Source organism: Hypanus sabinus, chromosome 11 (genome assembly GCF_030144855.1).
Source record: "Hypanus sabinus isolate sHypSab1 chromosome 11, sHypSab1.hap1, whole genome shotgun sequence".
NCBI classification, from domain to species: Eukaryota; Metazoa; Chordata; class Chondrichthyes; order Myliobatiformes; family Dasyatidae; genus Hypanus; species Hypanus sabinus.
In genome coordinates this window covers 37,884,818-37,904,390 of record NC_082716.1, presented here as the reverse complement: position 1 = coordinate 37,904,390, position 19,573 = coordinate 37,884,818, and the positions used below count along the sequence as shown (strand labels likewise).

The 19,573-nt window shown below is 38.2% G+C and overlaps 1 protein-coding gene across 5 annotated transcripts in view; it reads right to left on the bottom strand.

Moving 5' to 3' along the window:
- Positions 1-19,573, bottom strand: part of LOC132401858 (ERI1 exoribonuclease 3-like) — a 298,380-nt gene that overhangs the window by 228,286 nt on the left and 50,521 nt on the right. For all 5 annotated transcript variants that reach the window (XM_059984141.1, XM_059984143.1, XM_059984145.1 and 2 more), the window contains 2 exons: positions 10,654-10,713; positions 6,907-6,998 (listed from right to left, as the gene is read on the bottom strand). In XM_059984141.1, the coding sequence (XP_059840124.1) occupies positions 6,907-6,998; positions 10,654-10,713 (152 nt within the window). The remainder of the gene's footprint in view (positions 1-6,906; positions 6,999-10,653; positions 10,714-19,573) is intronic.

Sequence of the window (19,573 nt, the reverse complement as noted above, 5' to 3'; positions counted from 1 at the left end):
CACTTGTCCTTTCATTTCTGCCCTTTCCATCATCTGCAGCCAAAACAGATGAAGCAACAATTAATTCACTGGCACTTCTTCCTAACTATCAGAATCAGATTCAGGCATCACCGCCATTTGCCATGACAATTTGTTGTTCTGTGGCAGCAGTACATTGCAATACATAATAATTATTTAAAACTATAAATATCGAAGAAAATTAAATTCAGTAGTGCAAAAAGAGAACAAAAAATGAGGTAGTGCTCATCGGTTCATTGTCCGTTCAGAAATTTGATGGCAGAGGGGAAGAAGCTGTCCCTGAAACACTGAGTGTGTGTTTTCTCCTCTTTGCTGGTAGCAGTAGGAAGAGAGAATGTCCTGGGTGATGGGCATCCTTAGTGATTGACGCCACCTTCCTGAGGCATCACCTTTTGAAGATGTTTTTGATGCTACTAGCCATGACGAAGCTGACTGCAGTTTCTTCCAATCCTGTGCAGTGGCCCCTCCACGGTATACTTGTAGAAACTTATGAGTATCTTTGGTAACATACCAAGGCTCCTCAAACTCCAAATGAAATATAGCCATTGTTATGCCTTCTTTATAATTGCACCAATATTTTGGACCCAGAAGAGCTTCAGTGATGTTGACACCCACAAACTTGAAACTGCTCACCCTATCCATAAGCTGATCCCATGATGAGGACTGGAGTGTGTTCCCTCAATCTCCCCTTCCTGAAGTCCACCATCAATGTCTTAGAGGCATTGTGTGCAAGATTGTTATTGTGACACCACTCAACCGGCTGATCTATCTCATTCCTGTACGCCTCCTTGTCATCATTTAAAATTCAGCCGACAATAATTGTGTCATCAGCAAATTTATAGATGGCATTTGAGCTGTGCCTAGCCAAGCAGTCATGGGTGTTGCTGGAGCAGAGCTGTGGGCTAAGCACACATCCTTGAGGTGTTGATTGTCAGCAAGGGGGAGATGTTATTTCCAATCTGCAGTGACTATGGCCTTCTGATGAGGAAGTCAAAGATCTAGATGCAGAGGAAAGAACAGAGGCCCAGGTTTTGGAGCTTGTTGATTAAAACTGAGGGTCTGATTGTGTTGATTGCTGAGCTGTCATCGATAAACAGCAGCTTGACACAGGTATTGCTATTGTCCAGATAATAAAAGGCCAAGTAGACAGCCAGTGAGATTGCATCTGCTACAGACCTATTGTGGCGATAGGCAGATGGCAGTGCATCCAGATACTAAACTTGCTTAGGCAGGAGTTGATTCTGGCCATGACCAAGCTCTCAAATCACTTAGCACAGTAGATGACAATGCAACTGGGTGACAGTCATTGAGGCAACTCACTCTGCTCTTCTTAGGCACTGGTGTGATTATCATTCCTTTTGAAGTAGGTGGGACCCTCTGACTGGAACAGTGAGAGACTGAAGATGTCCTTGAACACTCTTGCCAGTTGATTGGCACAGATTTTCAATGCACTACCAGGTACACCATCAGGGTCTGACACCTTGTTGTTGGCCCCTGAGACAGAGATCACAAGGTCAACAGATGCTGCAAGGATTTGCCTAGGTCTAGTTTTATTCTCCCTTTCAATGCATGCATAAAAGGCATTGAACTCATCTTGGAGTGAAGCATCACAGCCACTGATGATGGTCAGTTTCGCTTGCAAAGTGATGGTCTACAAACCTTGCCAGAACTGACTCCCCTTACTGCATTTGGTGCTCATGATGTGATCGCTACCAGTACAATCTGTCCCACTGATCCTTAGCTGGGCTAGCAAAAGTTTTAGCAGTTTGTAGGAAAATCCCTATTCCCTCTCTGTTGCCCATCCATGAAAAATAATACATAAGAATTCCTAATGAAGGGTCTCAAACCAAAACCTCAACTGTTTATTCATTTCAAGAGATGCCGCCTGACCTCTGAGTTCCTCTGGCATTTTGTGTCTGTTGCTTAGAATTTCCAGCATCTGCAGAGTCTCTTGTGTGCACAAGAAATTATTTTGTTTTAAATGTACAAAAAGAGAAATGTTTAAATTATGCTTTTTTTCTCTAGTCAAGTTTGGTATCAATAGAAAAATGCAAAAAGATATGACACAAAATTGCACAGTTCCTTCCTTCATCACTAAATTCTTTCAGAATATCCTGCCACCCTTTCTCCCTTATGTCCTTAACAAGTCAAGTGCCATTTACTTCATTTCCTCCAAGTGGAAGTAAATTCCCCTTCACTGCCATTTTCAGAAAGGTAGTTTCTCATGAATTTCATATCAATTTGGAAATGACATCAGTTATGGTTCTTGTTCATAACTCAGGCAAAATTGGAAGATTTTCTCTAGATCAGGGGTTCGCAACTTGGGGTCCACAGACTCCGAGGGATCCATGGTATAAAAAGGTTGAAAGCACCTGCTCTAAATCTACTCAATCAAGTCACTTCATAATTTTAAATACTAAGAAAGCATATGGTTTTAACTGTGAAATGCCAGTTAAAGAGGAGTATTAATAGATACCGTAATCTACCTTAAAATTCATAGTGATTTTCTTCCAATGGAATTCATTTCCAGAAAAATGAAACTGAGTTGAACTTTTAAGCAATAGAACATAATTAAGAGACTCAGGTTTCAATTCTGTACTGTTAGTAGGTTGTATACTTTGTATGGCATCCTATTTAGCTTGTCTGTATTGGATAGTAAGCAACTCTGAATCCACCCCAACCGGTGGGTAGATCCTGGTATGAAGGCTGGGTTAAAAGGAGTGGGAATCTAGATTAAGATAGGCATCAATACTTGTGTGGATTCCAGATGAGCCTTTTGGCATAATAGAAATATAACCAAAAACACTCTTAAGTGGCTTTCCTTTAAGTATGCTGGATTGATTACTTAATGCCAAGAAAAACAAGTATAGATCAACCAGTGTCCCCGAAAATTGTGAAGTTCGAAGTAAATTATATTATCAAAGTACATATATGTTACCAGATTCAATCCTAAGAATCAATTTCCTGTGGGCATACTCAGCAAATCTATGTAGTAGCTGTAGCAAGATCAATGAAAGATCAACTAAAGTGCATAACACAAATTTTGCAAATAGCAATGTAAATAAATATCAATAAATCATGAGAACATGAGATGGCAAAATAAAGAGTCCTTAAAGTGAGATCGTTGTTTGTGGAACATCTCAATGGAGGGGTGAGTGAGTGTAGTTATCCACTTTGTTCAGAACCTGATGGTTTTGGGATACTAAATGTTCTTGAATCTGGTGGTGTAAGTCCAGAGCCTCTTGTACCTTCTACCTGATGGCAGCAGCGAGAAAAGAGCATTGTCTAGTGGTGGTGATCTCTGATGATGGATGCTGCTTTCCATGTAAATGCATGTAGATGTAGATGTGCTCAATGGTTTGGAGGGCTAACTGGGATGTACTGGGCCAAATCCACTACCATCTGTAGGATTTTCCATTCAAAGGCATTGGTGTTTTCATACCAGGCCATGATGCAGCCAGTCAATACACTCTCTGCTACACATCTATAGAAGTTCTGCAAGGTTTTAGATATCATGCTGAATCTGCATAGACTTCTAATGAAGCACAGGTGCTGCCGTGCTTTCTTCACAATTGCACTTTGAATTCCTCAGACAGGTCCTCAGAAACTGTAACACCCAAGAATTTAAAGTTGCTAACCCTCTCCCCCTCTGATCCTCCAATGAGGACTGGTTCATGAACCTCCAGTTTCCCTTTCTTGAAGTCTACAATCAGTTCCTTGGTCTTGCTGACATTGAGTAAAAGTTTGTTGTTATGACACCACTCCGCCAATTTTTCACTCTCCCTCTGTATGCTGATTCATCACCACCTTTGATTCGACCCACAACCATGGTGTTATCCGCAAACTTGAATATGGTATTGGAGCTGTGTTTAGCCACACAGTCATAGGAGTAAAGTGAGTGAAGCAGGGGGCTAAGCACAAACCCTGTAGTACAACTGTGCTGATGGAGATCTGACTTGGGTCTGCATGTGAGGAAATCTAGAATCCAGTTGCACAAGGAGGAATTGAGGCCAAGGTCTTGGAGCTTATTGATTAGTTTTAAGGGGAAATAGCTGTCATCAATAAAGAGCATCCTGATTTATGTATCTTTGCTATCCAGATGTTGCAGGATGCAGTGAAGAGCCAGTGAAGTGGCATCTGTTGTAGACCAGTTGCCCCGGAAGGCAAATTGGAGCAGATCCTACATACAATGGAGCAATTAGGTCCTACACACATTTAGACTCAATAATTTGCTCTATCATTAATCAACTACCTAAAATAAAATCATCAGAGTGTGATGCAAGTGGTGCAGCACAGTAGAGTCGTACCTAGCACAATCCTGCTTCCTATTGGATGGCCCTTTAAAAATTACAGCAGCTAAAACGTCACCATGATTATGCCAATAGGTGTACCAACTGTTGAAGCAATTATCAATGATTAACATCAATATAGTCAAGTTAAATATGGCTTTATTGCTATTTATCCTCTAAAGTATAGGTGACCTGGGTTCAATTCCCACCGCTGCCTGTAAAGAGTCTGTACGATTTCCCCATAACCACCTGGGTTTCCTCTGGGTGCTCCGGTTTCCACGCACAGTCCAATGATGTACTGGTTGGTAAGTTAATTGGTAATTTTAAATAGTCCCATGATTAGGCTCAGATTATATCACAGGGGATTGCCAGGTGGCAGAGCTCAAAAGGCCAGAAAGGCTTATTCCACAGTGTCCATGAGGTTTGAAGGGATATGACCCAGATGCAGATAGAGGGAACTAGGCAGAAGATCAGGCTGGCATGGACTCGATTACCATTTATCTTCTAAACTTTCACACTAAATTTTGCATCTGCGTTTGGTAGGATATTTTAGATAAACTATTGCAGAACTATTTTATAATCCCATATAATGAGCATTTCTTTAAATTTTGCAGTAACTACTTAGAGTTTTTCTATATTTATGTATCTTTAACATATCAAGTTACTTTAATGAAGCGTTATCGAACAAAATGTTGTATCAAACTGCAAAACAAAAGTATTCAGGCATTAAAAGCTGGGAATACTCACTAGGTCAAGCAATATCCATAGAAAGAGAAATGGCTTCAACAGAAAATGTGTAAAAAAAACATCAACACAGAGCATAATAATTGACAGCTCCTGGAATCTGGTTTATAAATTGTATTAAATAATCTTTAGTAAGTGTATCCAGAGTTACCGGCCACGTGACAGATGCACTGCCACCTGGCTGGTCGGAGGACACACCACATGCCAATCAACATTTGGTCCTTCCCAACTAATCAATGCACACCTAAATTATTGGTCACCTTAATTGGATTATCTTGCCCAGTCCCATGCTATAAAAGGTGAGACATGTGCCTCGGTCTCTCTTACAGACCACCTCATTGAAGGTGAGTGCATTGATTTATGTTTGGGAAGGTCTATAGTTTGTCCTGGTAAGGGAGCCGCAGCTATCCAAGGTCAAGGGGGATAGCTGTCGTAGTGCTTTTCCCTTGTTCTTTGTGTAACTGTACCCTGTCCCAACACCGCTTTCTGTGTATTGTAGTTGCTTGTGTTGACCCGACTTCCCCTTGTAAATAAATTCCTTATTATTAAAACTGTGTGTGTCCAGGCCTCTACTGATGAAACTCAAAGAACCAGTTATTTTCCATCACAACAGTAATTAACAGCAAAAAAAAATCAGATTTCAATGTGCGTGGTGATATATAGACACACCAGCTGGCATCATAGCAGTGAGAACTACTCAGTGAAACTTAGGGTCTATAGACTCATGGATGCAATTTACAACACACCAGTACAAATGTAATGTTAATGATTTGCTTGCTGATCTGCAACCAGTACAACCCAGTTCCTGTAATCTAAAATTGGAACTACATTATAGCATCCTTTCTGGTTTCAATTAGGTCAAATACATGTTAAGAAAAGAACACTTCAATTTGGAGTCCAGTTTTATTCTAATGCTCTCTGTACCAGCTTCCCTACCTGAACTTAACAAACAAGCAAACATGAAGAGAACTTGTTTGTAAACCATCCACCACTTTTATCATCCATAACTTCTATAAGATTCTTGTACAGAATTTCAAAATTCCTATCCAGTTTTAAATTACTCCAAAGCTTTATCACTCTATTTCAGCAAGCTCCAGTTCAGTACTCACACAAATTCTTAAGTTTTTGCTCCTTACTCCTCCCATTCAACACTGCCTTAAGAAACCTCTACTTTAATAACCAGACACTTCTTCTGCTTTTCATTTAATGCTGTTCCACCTTGTAATGTGCTTAGCAAAAGCATTACGAAAATAACAGTTGTATCTGTCAAAATTACAATGTCAAACAGATGGGTAGAATGTAGTGCAGATAGTCATCAAGGCTAGCTTTGTAGAATTTCCTAAACCCACATGGCCAGCCACCAAGGACAAGTAAAGACCTTGACAGCACCATCACCTATAGAGCTCTTCCAAGTTACACACTATCCTAACTTTGATACGTATGACTATTCCTTAATTAACAAAGGGTCTAAATCCTGGAACTCCCTACCTAGCACTTTTGGAGTCACTTCATCAGAAATATTAAAATGACTCTTGAGTGCATTTAGGGATGGGCAGTAAATGCCGACCTTCCTGGTGAAACTATGACCCACAAATCAATAAAGAAAAAGTAAATTCAATTCAGACAAGATGACCTATTCTTTGCTATTACAATAACAAAGTTTGAAAGACATTTTAACCAGGCAGGGAATGGACGATTATTTTCCACATGAGGACAGATATGCAGTACGATTTTGCATTATAGGTGGCCAAATAGCCTGTTCCAGTGCTCTAATGTTCCATGCTCTATATAAGGAGGAAATATATCAAAGATTCCCTTAACAACTCAGTATCATATGTAAATTTCAATTCCTTACATTGTTTTTAAATCCCAATCTCCACACGTTACAAAAATGGAATTAATTTTGGGATCCAGCAATCCATTATCCCTCATCCAGTCATCAACCATCTGTTAAATACACAGAAGACAAAAAAAATTAATAAAGAAGACAAAAACAAGTTCTAGGACATAAAAACAATTAAATTATAAACACTACTTTCTGCCAACCACTTACCAATAATTCTGTCAAAAACTCATTTTTATCACAAATTGTCTAAAGAATAAAAATAGGCCATTAGGCTCAACAGGACTCTGTCAGTATTACATTCCACACTACTTCTTACTCTGCACTCATTTCTTCTTAAGTGTGTCAATCATATTGGTTTCATACACTCCATGCCCTTTTCATATAAAGAAATGTATCCCAAGTACTTTCCATTTTACATATATTTATTTGGCATTTTAAACATTACTATTCTTACAACAAAAGCACAAGGACAAAGACGGGGTAAATAGATTATTATATTATGAGTAACATCTTCAAGAAAAGAGAGGAAAGCACAGATACGAAGCAGAAATATTTAAACTGGGAATATCAATAAAAGACGTTTGTATGGCTGAAGGCAAAAGTAAGACAGCAAGGGATTAACATATGGAGAAAGACAAAATTTTGAATTTTCATCTGCAAAGAAAATATGTAGAACTTCAACAAATATACAAACATTGTTGGACTAGAAATCAGTGTGTTAGCTAGTACAAGAGTGGCTTGATGGTGTAGATCTCAAACATTAGCTTCAAAGAAAACCTTTACTCTCATTTCCCCACACATTTTCTTGTAACCCATTTTCTTCAACATGTTCCCAAACTTCCCTCTGATTCTCCAGTCTCCCATCAATACTATTTTTCCAGAAACCAATTCCCAGCACATCTTCAGGGTTTGTGAGGAAACTAGGATTTCTGAGGGGTATCTGACCACAAGCTGATGTGCAGTTCAAATCTGCATCATGGTGGAACAGACATCATGTGGATACAGAGGGAACATGCAAACTCCATACAGACAGTGCTCAAGGTCAGAACTGAATCCATGTCTGAAGAGGCAGACTGGCATTACTGGAGCTGTGAGAACCTTATTTTTTTAAGTAGGCGCTGGGGAAGGAGGGAGGGCAGCATGAAGTTCAGGAAAGGAAAAGAATAAACAAAAGATGCCTGATGCCTGGGCAGATGTAATGATGCAGAAAGCAAAACAAGATCCTATCACCTGGGAGGCTTAACTACAAAAGGACAGATAAAAATGAACAAAAAGGCAACTGGAGAGCAGATTCGAGAATAAACAAAAATGACAAAGGATAATGTGACCAATCTTATCAAAGGTTACATTGAGGCCAAAGAGGTCAGAAAGAACAAGGTGGAAATCTGCCACAGTCATAGTCAAAGTCATAATATTCTGTCATCAAACTTTGATACAAAGCATGATTGCAGAGATTCAACAATGTATTCAAGGGGTCTTTAGAAGTAAACGAGACCCCTTGATTTTTCAGCTCACAACAGCAGAGAAGTTAGGTTGTTTTAGGGGTGTGATAATATTTTTTAAAGTAAGTGGGAGGGTAACACAGAAGGAAGAATCAGCTTAGAGGTTCAGATAAAATGGCTAGAATTTGGATGGTCATCACTTTGTCAATATAATAATAAAGTTCATGAATTTTTTACTACTATTAAAGGGAAAGAGTATAATGGAGAAACAATTAAGGAAAAGAAGTACAAATTTTATTTCATTCACATCATAGCTAAAACAATAGAAAAGTCATGGGGAAAATCCCAATTTAGGACAAGGTGGTTGTTGGGCAATAAGGAGAAAGTGGCAGCTGAACAGATAGTGTCAATCTTAGTGACAATAAAGTCCATGAAATCTTTATTATTATTAAAGGAAAAGAATACAATGGAGAAAAGATTAACGAAATGATTGGCAATGAAAAAAGAGCCAACAAATGCTGTCACTTTCTGGAATATTCATGATGTTGTACTTTTTTTCCTCTTTTATGGAACAGAAAGAAATGGTAGTGCTAGATTTGATCAGACCATTAGTGGTGATGGATGACTATTGCACTTGTATTATAGCTTGGATTGAGGATACAAGAACTGCTACTTAAGAAAAGCCCTATCTATCATGAAAGAGAGTCTAAAATTCCTCTCTTGATAGATAATGGTTGGCAATGTTAAAAATTTGTACAAAATTATCACATTGATTTTTGCTTAATCTTGTGGCATCATTCAGCACACTGCCTATACAGTAACATGAGAAGTGTCAGTTACATTACATACATAAAGTCTGAGAAAAGCTAAAATAACCTGTTCTGATAACGAAATAGTGGATCCCACAAAGGGTTTGCAATACATGTTGTACTACACCACATTGCCTTAGATAAATTCACATACACGTTGGATTAGATAAGCTTACAATGTGCCTTTTCATTAATTTTATTTATGTATATTACAGTTTATAAAGAAATGATCGAATATTAACAAATGAAACTATGGTCCAGATTTTTAATGACTGTGAAACCATCAGCATTAGCCAATATTACACCCTGAAACTAACACTGACTTCCAGAGCACACATCTATGATCAGGCACAACTTCTTGACAGGTGCAGAATCAGACTTACAATCAGGTTTATTATCATTGCCTTAAATGATGAAAAATTCTTTTGGTTTGCAGCAGCAACACGGTGCAAAGACACAAGATTATTATAAATTACAAAATATATAAATCTGGCCAGAAAAGGATTAATAAGGTAGTGTTCATAGACCATTCAGAAATCTGATGATGGAGGGGAAAAAGCTGTTTCTGAATCAGTGAGTGTGGGCGGTCTCACTCCTGGGCTTCTTCCCTGATGGTAGTAATGAGAAGAGACCATATCCAGATGGTGAGGGTCCTTAGTGATGGATGCTGCCTTTTTGAGACACTGCCTAGCTTAATCTTTAGAAATTACTAAACTGACAAAAGAAAATACCTTTACAGTGGGTGATATTTACAAACTAGCCCCAACGGAAAAAAAAAAGCTTTTAAAATTGTATGCTTTGTTCCAAAAATCCGTAATTATCAGGAAACAATGGACCTGCAGATTTCAAGAAAGTAACTATACTTGTGCAGATTGTTTTTCTCTCAAGTATTTAAAATAAAAATAATTATTTTCATCTTTATAATGTTTGAGTTTCTACCTTTATTTTAAATAATCATTCAAGCCTATAAAATGCTGATTTAAAAAAAAAATTCCTTTTTACTTCCTGATTTGGTACATTTAAAAATTCTTCACTGTGACTGGCTCAGGTTATTGACATCATTATTGTTGGATACCATTGATCTTCTGGAACTGGCGTTGACAGCAATTGACTTTAAGAAAGGGGAACTTATGCCAGAGATCAGCAGATCTTTACAGGCAGATTTTTTTGAGGTCAGTAGCAAATGCTGCTACTTGGACACTGAATGCAAAATTCAGGCCAAAAGAATCAATATTTAATATGATTTACAATCTTATCAAGACACAATGGTTAGTCTGCATATTCTAATCTACATTAATATCAGTGAATTACTGAACCTTGTCTTTTCTAATGAGGTTTCCAAATCAATTGGTAACCATATTGAAATGAACGGGGTCTCGTGAAAAAGCAAACGGTTCAATAGTGCCCAACACATTAATTTTGTTAAGAAACTTGCTCTAATAAGCTAATATTACAGTCAAAATTTCATTCCAAAACAACATCTGGCACCACGTCATCTTATTCACCTTAAGGACTTCTGGCAATGTTGGTTTCCCATCTACCATGGACTGCTCAATGCCTGTGAGCTGTTGATGAAAAATAAGGAACCCAGTTACAAACAGGTAAACTTACAATTGTATAACATTATATAATCATTACTATTATTATTACAGAATAAAATACAAAACTTTGAGTAAGAAATCACTTTTCTGAAATAAAAAAGGATATATTAATGAAAACTTGTGTTCTTTGTAGGAAGCCCTTCATAACCCAAGATCATTTGTTTCAACTCAGTTCTCTAATTTCAGAGATGACAGATTATACCAATGTATAACCCACAGATTTTTCCAGACACAACACAGTAAAACCTTGGCCAGACACACAATTAGGGAGATGCTCTTTCAACCATGTACATTTAGTTTCTATGTGCACCTGACATAGACTGGATAGTGACAGTATCAATCCAAATGTTACTTCCACAGCCATGAATTCCCAGGAGTCAATGGGAATATTTCAAGGATGTTTTGAGTCCAGGACTTTCTTCCTGTTGTTCCAAGTTCTTCTTGAACTACAGTGAGATATTCTTTATCTGAGTACCAGATAAGTAATAAACTTTACAAGGTTCTCATTTTTGACAATAGAGGATGCTATTTATCATCCAATAATAACATCCTCAATTACCTTTAAATTTCCATTCTGCTCTATACTTCTCACATGACCCACAATACTTTGTTCTGAATTACAGCTGTCCACTTACAGTTTTTTCCTGTCAACAAAGGTAGCTCCTTCCCAGCTTCCAAAAAATCTGCATGACCTGCCTAGCAGTTGCACTCTCTCATTCTGGACCTTGTGATTTCCTATATTAGAGGTAAAACTGCTCCCACCCTCAGTGTTAAAGCTCCAACTCATTCTGCCTCTCAGCTATTCTGAAACAGAAGCATTCACGCTCAAGTTTAATTATCTTTCAACCATACACAAATAGCGCCAAACAAAACAGCATTTCCCTGGGGCCAAGGTGCAAAACATTTTACCAAGAGCACATAGCACAAATAGCACATGGTTAAAGTTTCAGAACAACATAGAGCCAAAAAGAAAAAAATTAGCTCAAGTCCCTGAGTGCCAAGATGGTAGAATTGATGGCAAGTTGACCGGGTCCACCAACTGAACACCAGAACCCAGTACTGAAAGATCTGCTCCAGATGTGTTTGGAACAGAAATAAAGTCTACTAATTTCTACATAATGCACCCCATACTCGCAACTTGCTTTATATATTTTAGATCTTATTCAGATCCAGATATATTAATTACATGTACATTGAAACATACAGAGAAATGCATCATTATGTTAACAATCAACACACCCAAGGATGTGCTTGGGCAACCCACGTGTCGCTACATATCCTGGTGCCATGCTTGGCAGAACAACACAGAAAATAACAAAACAGAACCTACCAAGTGGCAAAGCAACAACAGCAGTTCAAGGCCTGTTCCACCTTCCTTCTTCGTTGTCCATCAGAATCCGATGATGACGCCCACCCCTTTAACAGTTAAATCTTTGATGACTATACAGTCCTATCCTGGACCCACAAGTTCTATTGCAGGTGTGACATGTATATGTGGTAGTGGTGGTGGTAGTGATGGCAACCATGGCTGCATTTCTCCTGGCTCTCTTCTGTCTTCTGGTTGTTCATTCCATCTCCAGAATACAAAACACATCTCTACACAGCTGTCGCCAAGTGTTACGGTCAGCAACAACATCTTGCAGGTCCTCGGGTCTGATCTTGCACTTCCTTAAAGCATTCTTCATCTGATCCTTATAGCGCTTCTTCGGCATGGGGGCATCCTTATCACATGCCCCAGCCACTGCAACTGATGCTGGGTGGTCATGGCCTCGATGCTTCTGCAGCTGGTCTTTACAAATATTTCAGTGTGAGGCACCCACTCACGCCAAGTAATTCCCAGGATGTGCTGAAGGCAGCTTATGCAGAAGTGCTCCAAGGACTTGATGTGATGGCTGTAGGTTACTCAAGCTTCATAGCTATAAAGGAGGGTGGTGACACAGACCGCTTAGTATACAGTGACCTTTGTGGAGGGACGAAGGCTCCTGTTCTGAAAGACTCTATGCCGAAGTCTCACAAAGGCAGCTGATGCCTCCCTCCTACCTATCCACACACATACACAGTCATCTAACTCCAGGGCGGGCTGTCTTTGCCCTCCAGCTTCCAGCAGACTTGCGGATTTGCAGACATTGAGCCTTTGGTTCCCCCAGTGGACACACAGGGATTCACAGATCCAGGCATCCTGTCATTTGGCCTTGACTTCTAGACTTCTGATCCACCTTTGGACTTCAATCTGGCCTTCCAATCGACCTTCAGACTTTGATCCTCAGTATCGATCCAGGACTCGACAACAATGACAAATGAGGAATAAGGTACTCGCCCCATTAGTTATGCCTTTATTTAATAGGAAAAATGAATTCTAAAATATGGCAAAGCCAGTTGTGCCTAATATCTGCACTAACACAAAATAACATGAAAATGGTCATTATCACATTTTCAGTTGCATAGCACTGAAATAAACAGAGCTATGAGGTTGAATTTCCAGGCAATTAGAAATAATGTTAACTGAAACCCATTGGCTGGAAGATAGACATATTCTATATATTTAATTCTTATTAGTACTTCTGAATTATCTTGTGAAATCCATGACTCTGAATAGAATCTTTCCAACATTTGGCTGCTAGAGTGACTCCAGGCAAAGTATATAGGATCCCAATTTCTTTTCTCTAACATAAAGTAAATCTAACACTGTGTCGGTGAGTCAAATTGTTGTATTTGAAATTTTAATTGGTAAAATCACCTAACCACTCACAATTATAAATCTCCATTCAAATGGAAGTTTGCTGTAAAAAGAATGCTTTTGATTTTAAGATAAGAATTCCTTTCTCAAAGGTGAACAGGTTAGTTACCATGCTGCACGTAATTAGTTGCCACATTGCCAAAGTCTTCAAAATTAATCATTTGAAAAATTTTTTGAGCCTTCACTGGGATATTAATTCAAGTGTTTTGTTTCTTGATTGATAGAATTAAACTCAAGAGAAAAATGTAAATCTTTTTTCATCAACCCCACTTACAACAGGGTTCCATTCCTGTGGATTACTCATTATGTGAACGGTTCACATCAGAAATCTGGCTGCAAACTGGATTCTGTTTATTTCAGTGCTCAGCAATTGAAAATGCACTTTTTCCAGAGTGAAATGAGATAACGACCACGTTATTTTGTGTTAATGCAGACATGTGACACAACTTGCTCTGCCATACTTTAGATCGCAATTTTCCCACTGAATAAAGACTTAATTAAGGGGTGGAATTCATTCTTCATTCATCGTCATCAGCAAGCCCTGGGTTGATACTGAGGATCGAAGCCCGAAGGTCAATCAGAAGATACCTGCACTCCCTCAGCAGCTACAAATCCTACCTGCCAGTTCCACATACACACAAACATGCTCATATTTGTGTATGGGCATTCATTAACAACAAAGCACTTGTAAATGTGCTAATCATAAAAAAAACTATAAACTTGCCTAGAATGATTAATGGTACTGAAGTTTGCCCATTTACAATCTTCGTTCATTTAATACCCAGCCAATTCGCAAGTAATCGGTCTGCAAGATGCCTACATGCTAGCAACTCACTATTTTTCAGTGCCTGCTCAAATATGAATTGTTTCATAGCATTACATGGCAGGAGAAATAATAGATATTCTGTGTTTATGATATAAGGATTGAAAGACTACTCCAGTTAAAATGGCATTACAATTGTTTTTAGTGAAGTTATAAAATTAGCTTGCTCAGAAACAGGTATGTTCTATGTTGAATACAACTGTATATGATTTTTATTTGCCCAGAAATATTCTTACACTGGCCTTAATTTGTTAGAAAATCATAAATTTTCCTTCTGGAAATAAAAAACATTGCCGAAATAACAGAAATGCTTAATTTCAGAATGACATATCTGCTCATGTTCTGGGTAGATCTTTTTTTTTAAATTATTAAACAAGAGATGTAACATATTTAAAGAATTAGACAAGACAGCATAATTGAAAAGAAGAATAGAACTAGAAAAACGAGACTCTGAGACTACCTTGTCTCAATCTATGAACCTAACAATGATATTGTGATTTGATTGATGGGTGCTGAGATACAGTCACTGTTGTGAACGATCAGAATGGGGTGGAAGGTCAGTCAGGCAGTAAAGTGGACTTCTATCAAAGCGTGGAGGTTCCTCAATGTGAAGTGTAAATGCTGTTAAATTCTGCCAGATTTTCCTCCCCCAAGAACAGAGCAGAAATTCATCACTTTGAAGCCAATTAGAAATGTCATGACAGGATTTTGCGATGGTCTTAAATAAAAAAAAACAGCAATAGCATTTAGTATGAATTATAATTTAGCAAAATGCAATTAAGTCTACCTGTTTTATAGAAATATATCTTTCCTAATAAAGATTTAGCCTCAGTATTTTTAGCATACCAAGCATTCAAGATTATCAAAATAGAAAAAAAGTATGTTTATATATCAGAACTGATTACTGCATCATTTGTTGAGATATTTTGTATTAAGTAACTTATCCACAAAACTACTATTTAGTCGTCAATCTTAAAAATATCATTTTCAGATTCCTAACACTACAGTCCTTGCCACAAACAGGCAAGCTTAGCAGCTGGACCTAGGAGACTCATGTAGGGCTGCTCACCACTGGACTCACAAACTCCATTCTTATGTGAACCTAATCTTATCTTTTATAGCAAATTTAGTGCTGAAAAATCATCTCATGGAATTTTACAGAAATGCAGATGAACAAAAAGGACATTAAACCAACAATATATAAAATTAGTGAATAATAGCTTGGGCAAACAGATGGTAAGTAGAGAGGTTGTAAAAGGAAAGAGGCTAAAACTGGAGAGTTTCAAGATGGAAATCTGAAGCACACAGCATGAATGGATTATGGCTGGGACAATGTGGGAAACAATGAGGGATACAAAAGGATGAACAAGAAAACAAATATTTAGAATACACACAAGATTGCAGATGCTGGAATCTGGACCGAAAAGCAAACTACTGGAAGAACTCGGGGTTGAGCAACGCTCTTGAAGGCAAAGAGATGGTTGGCAATTTTTAGGGATTTAGACAGTTGGGGAGATTACAGAGCACAGGTATGGCACAGCCACAAAAGGGATTAAAACACGAGGATGAAATGTTCTGAGAGTTAATATTAGTCACCATGGATAAAAAGGAATGGGCAAGAAGGGTATCCAGCCTGAAACAGACAGCCAGCCTAAATTAAGGGTCACAGTCTGAAAAGTCAACTGTCCAATTCCCTCCATAGATGCTGCCTGACCTGCTGACTTCCTCCAGCTTTTTGTACATTGATCCAGATTCCATCATCTGCAATCACGTATTTCCAACTAGTCTGAAGTTAAAAGGTACATGGGAATCAGTACTGCAAGAACGTCTGTTCCATTTCCTGCACAATTAAAGATGCCATTAAAGTATGTTAACACAGGCACAGAAGTTGCACATCAGATGGAGAATACTCCAACTTTTGCTCCTCTCCTAGATTCTAAATACTAAGCTTGTCTATTTGTAGCAAGGATTGTTTTGATGGGAATTGGAAAAATAATTCTGTATTTTGAGACGACCACTCTGAATTTAAAAGTGAGATTGGCAACTAAACATACTGTCTAAGGGGCCACATGAATCAGTGCTAGGGTGTTAACTTACAATTTAGATAAATGACTTGAATGAAGGCATTGACGCCATGGTTGCTAAATTTGCTGAAGATGCAAAAAAGGAAGAAAATTAAGTTCTTAAGAGCTACTGAAAGGTTAGTAGAGTGGACTAAGATTTGGCAAGTGGAATATAATGTGGGAAAATGTGAAATTATTGATTTTCACAAGAAAACATGGAAAATGGATAATGGAAGGAAGCTGATGCATTCAACTGGAAATATATGGTTTTATCTGCTGCAGTTTATAAGAAAGAGAGCGGACATGATTGAAACATACAAGGCCCTGAGGGGTTTTAACAAAGTGGATATAGAAAAGACTATCACTTTTGGGAGAATATAAAACTAGAGGTAAAAAATAAGTCCTTAAAGATAGATATGAAGCAAAATACTTTTTCAGAAGGTTGTGTGTCTTTGAATATTTTTAAGATAGAGATACTTAATATGGAAAAGGAAAGGGGGTAAATGGGAATGCAGGCTTAAGGCGACAATCAGATCAGCCATGATCTTATTAAAATGTATTCTTCTGAGGGCCTAATAGCCTACTTCTGCTGCTAACTCATAACTATATTTACACTTTAATATGACAAAACATTGTTAGCCTTACCACTATTTCTGTAGCAGAATGCACCCCATTGCAAAAGAGAAAGTCAGCAGAATAGAAGCTTACAAGATGGATGAAAGGTAATGAAAGACAAATTCCATTTCTATTATCACATAGAAATGAAAGGTATACCTGCTGCTTGTAATGTGCCTCACATCAATAAGTTTCCCACTGGAGTGAAGCTAATCTGCAGGACAAATGAGAAACTATTCAACCTGTGTCACCTCTACTCCAGAAGCAAGGACAACCCAACTTCAGACATCAAGCTGCAGAATGCAGATGACACATGGATACACACAGACTCAGAGGCAGTGCTCCAAGTTATCACTGATTTGTTCACTGAAGCAGATGAGAGAATGAGCCTTAGATTTTACAACATGTGATGCTTTCCCAACCCACCCCCTCTGTCCGATAAAGGCTCACAAAGAACCTCTGGGGAAAAATAGTGTCTGCTTCTTGTATCTCAGGACCACTTCTCAATGAATACAGACACATAATAAAATTCATCATTGCTCTCTGTGCACGAGCACAGTCTATGGTAATCTGAGGGAAAAAAGTGTTTCAAGATCAATCCCACAAAACTAGCACCAAACTGTGTGCTTCTGAAATGTTGTCTGCCTGAAACTACACCAGAGAGGTGGCACTAATATGGTCCCTGCAAAACCCTTCAAGTCCACAGGCAGGATGAGGAATCTTCTCTCAGGTCAACATCCAGATGCTGATCACATTCTGTCACTTGCAGCCCCAACACCAGACTTTCTACACAGATATCTTCCATCATACAGAGATTCAGAAACAACTCAAGGATGTCTTCAAAGCTTTCATGAAAAAGAATGTCTTCACAGACTTGTAGAAATTGTTGGTCCAGGATTGCTCAAATGGAGAAGAAGCCTTCCAGCATAAATGGTACTAGGGGTACACCACCAATCATACTACCCATCTGTTCACCTATGGTGAAGTCTGTGGATGCAATACTGGCCATTTCAACCACTCAGAACTCACACAATTCAAGAAGAAGAAAATCATCTTCAATCTGAAGGGGCTGCTTCAGAAGATATCAGAATATCAAGAGAAAAATTAAATTGACTTTATTACTTACATCCTTCATATATATGAGGGGTAAAAATCTTTACATTACATCTCTGGCTAAGTGTATGATGTACAACAGGACAGTCAATATAACATAGAAATACAGTTGTGTCAGCATGAATTAAGCAGTCTGATAGCCTGCTGGAAGAAGCTGTCCTGGAACCTTTTGGTCCTGGCTTTTATGCTGCAGTTCTGTTTCCCGGATGGTTGCAGCTGAACAGTTTGTGGTTGGGGTGATTCAGGTCCCCAGTGATCCATCTTTTAACACACCTTGCAAAAATATTGCAAAAAAAATAGTCTGCATAACTTTATTAAACCTTAACTGGAATTAAAATATCATTATAGAATATTGTTCTGAAGTGTAAAATAATAGTAAGTTCCATCTTAAAATGACAATTCTATAACCTTACAATTACTCGAGAACATTTAATGGATGTTTCGTGATGCTAGTTTTTCACCTTCGCATTTCAGCCCAATGTCTAAACTAGTGAAACAAACATCATTTAAAACATGAGGATTTACCCAAATCCCACTTGTGCTTTATGTTTAGCAATTTTTAATACTGCTCTAAGGTTTAATTCTTTCAAATGGAATAGCATCCACAAGCCATTTTCATTACCTGAAACTGAAAGATTGCACTAATTACTTTGGTAATAGTAAAATAAGTTCATAATTACCTTCATATCCAAAAATACGTAAATGATAAAAACTACACTAAACATCACAAAATAATTTTCAGCTATTTTAAGTCAGGTTAATTAATAGTACAGGAATTACTAAAAACACTTATTGTCAGTGCTACTTTACTTTCATCTGTACTAATAAAATTATACCATATCACCATTCTTATATACAAAAGTAATAAAGATACATTCTGTTACACTGCCAAATCACCTTGGTTTAAATATGTTAAGGTTGCTATTACATATTTGGTCAGAAATGAACTGAAACCTAACTGAGATAATTTCAAGTATTAGCTGAATGCGGAAGGGGTCAGCGATTGCTCCCAGCAGAGCCCGGAGGGTTACTGATTGCTCCCAACAGAGGCCACCATCCAGACCAGGTGGGGTTCTGAGTCACGGAAGGACTGTTCGATGTTCTGAGATTTATGTGACTGTAATGTACTTCATATTGGTCTCCTTCATTTTTTCAGCGTTTACTTTCTTTTGGTCAATTGGTGGATGGGTAATCTGTTAGTTCTTTGCATGTGAATGGGGGAATCTGGGGTTTTGATATTAAGGCCACTGGTTTTTTGCAAGTGAGGGGGTCGGGGATTGTTAATGTAGCTGTTTTTTTCTGCGGGGGAAGGATTTGGGGACCTTGTTATTATCGATGTTTTTTTGGCAAGTGAGGGGTCAGTGATTGTTATTGTTAATGTTTTTTTCCTGTAGGGGGAAGGGGTGAAAATTTGTTGCTATTGTCACTTTTTTTCCTGCTGGAGAGAGGGGTGGGATTTGATGTTAGTGTCAT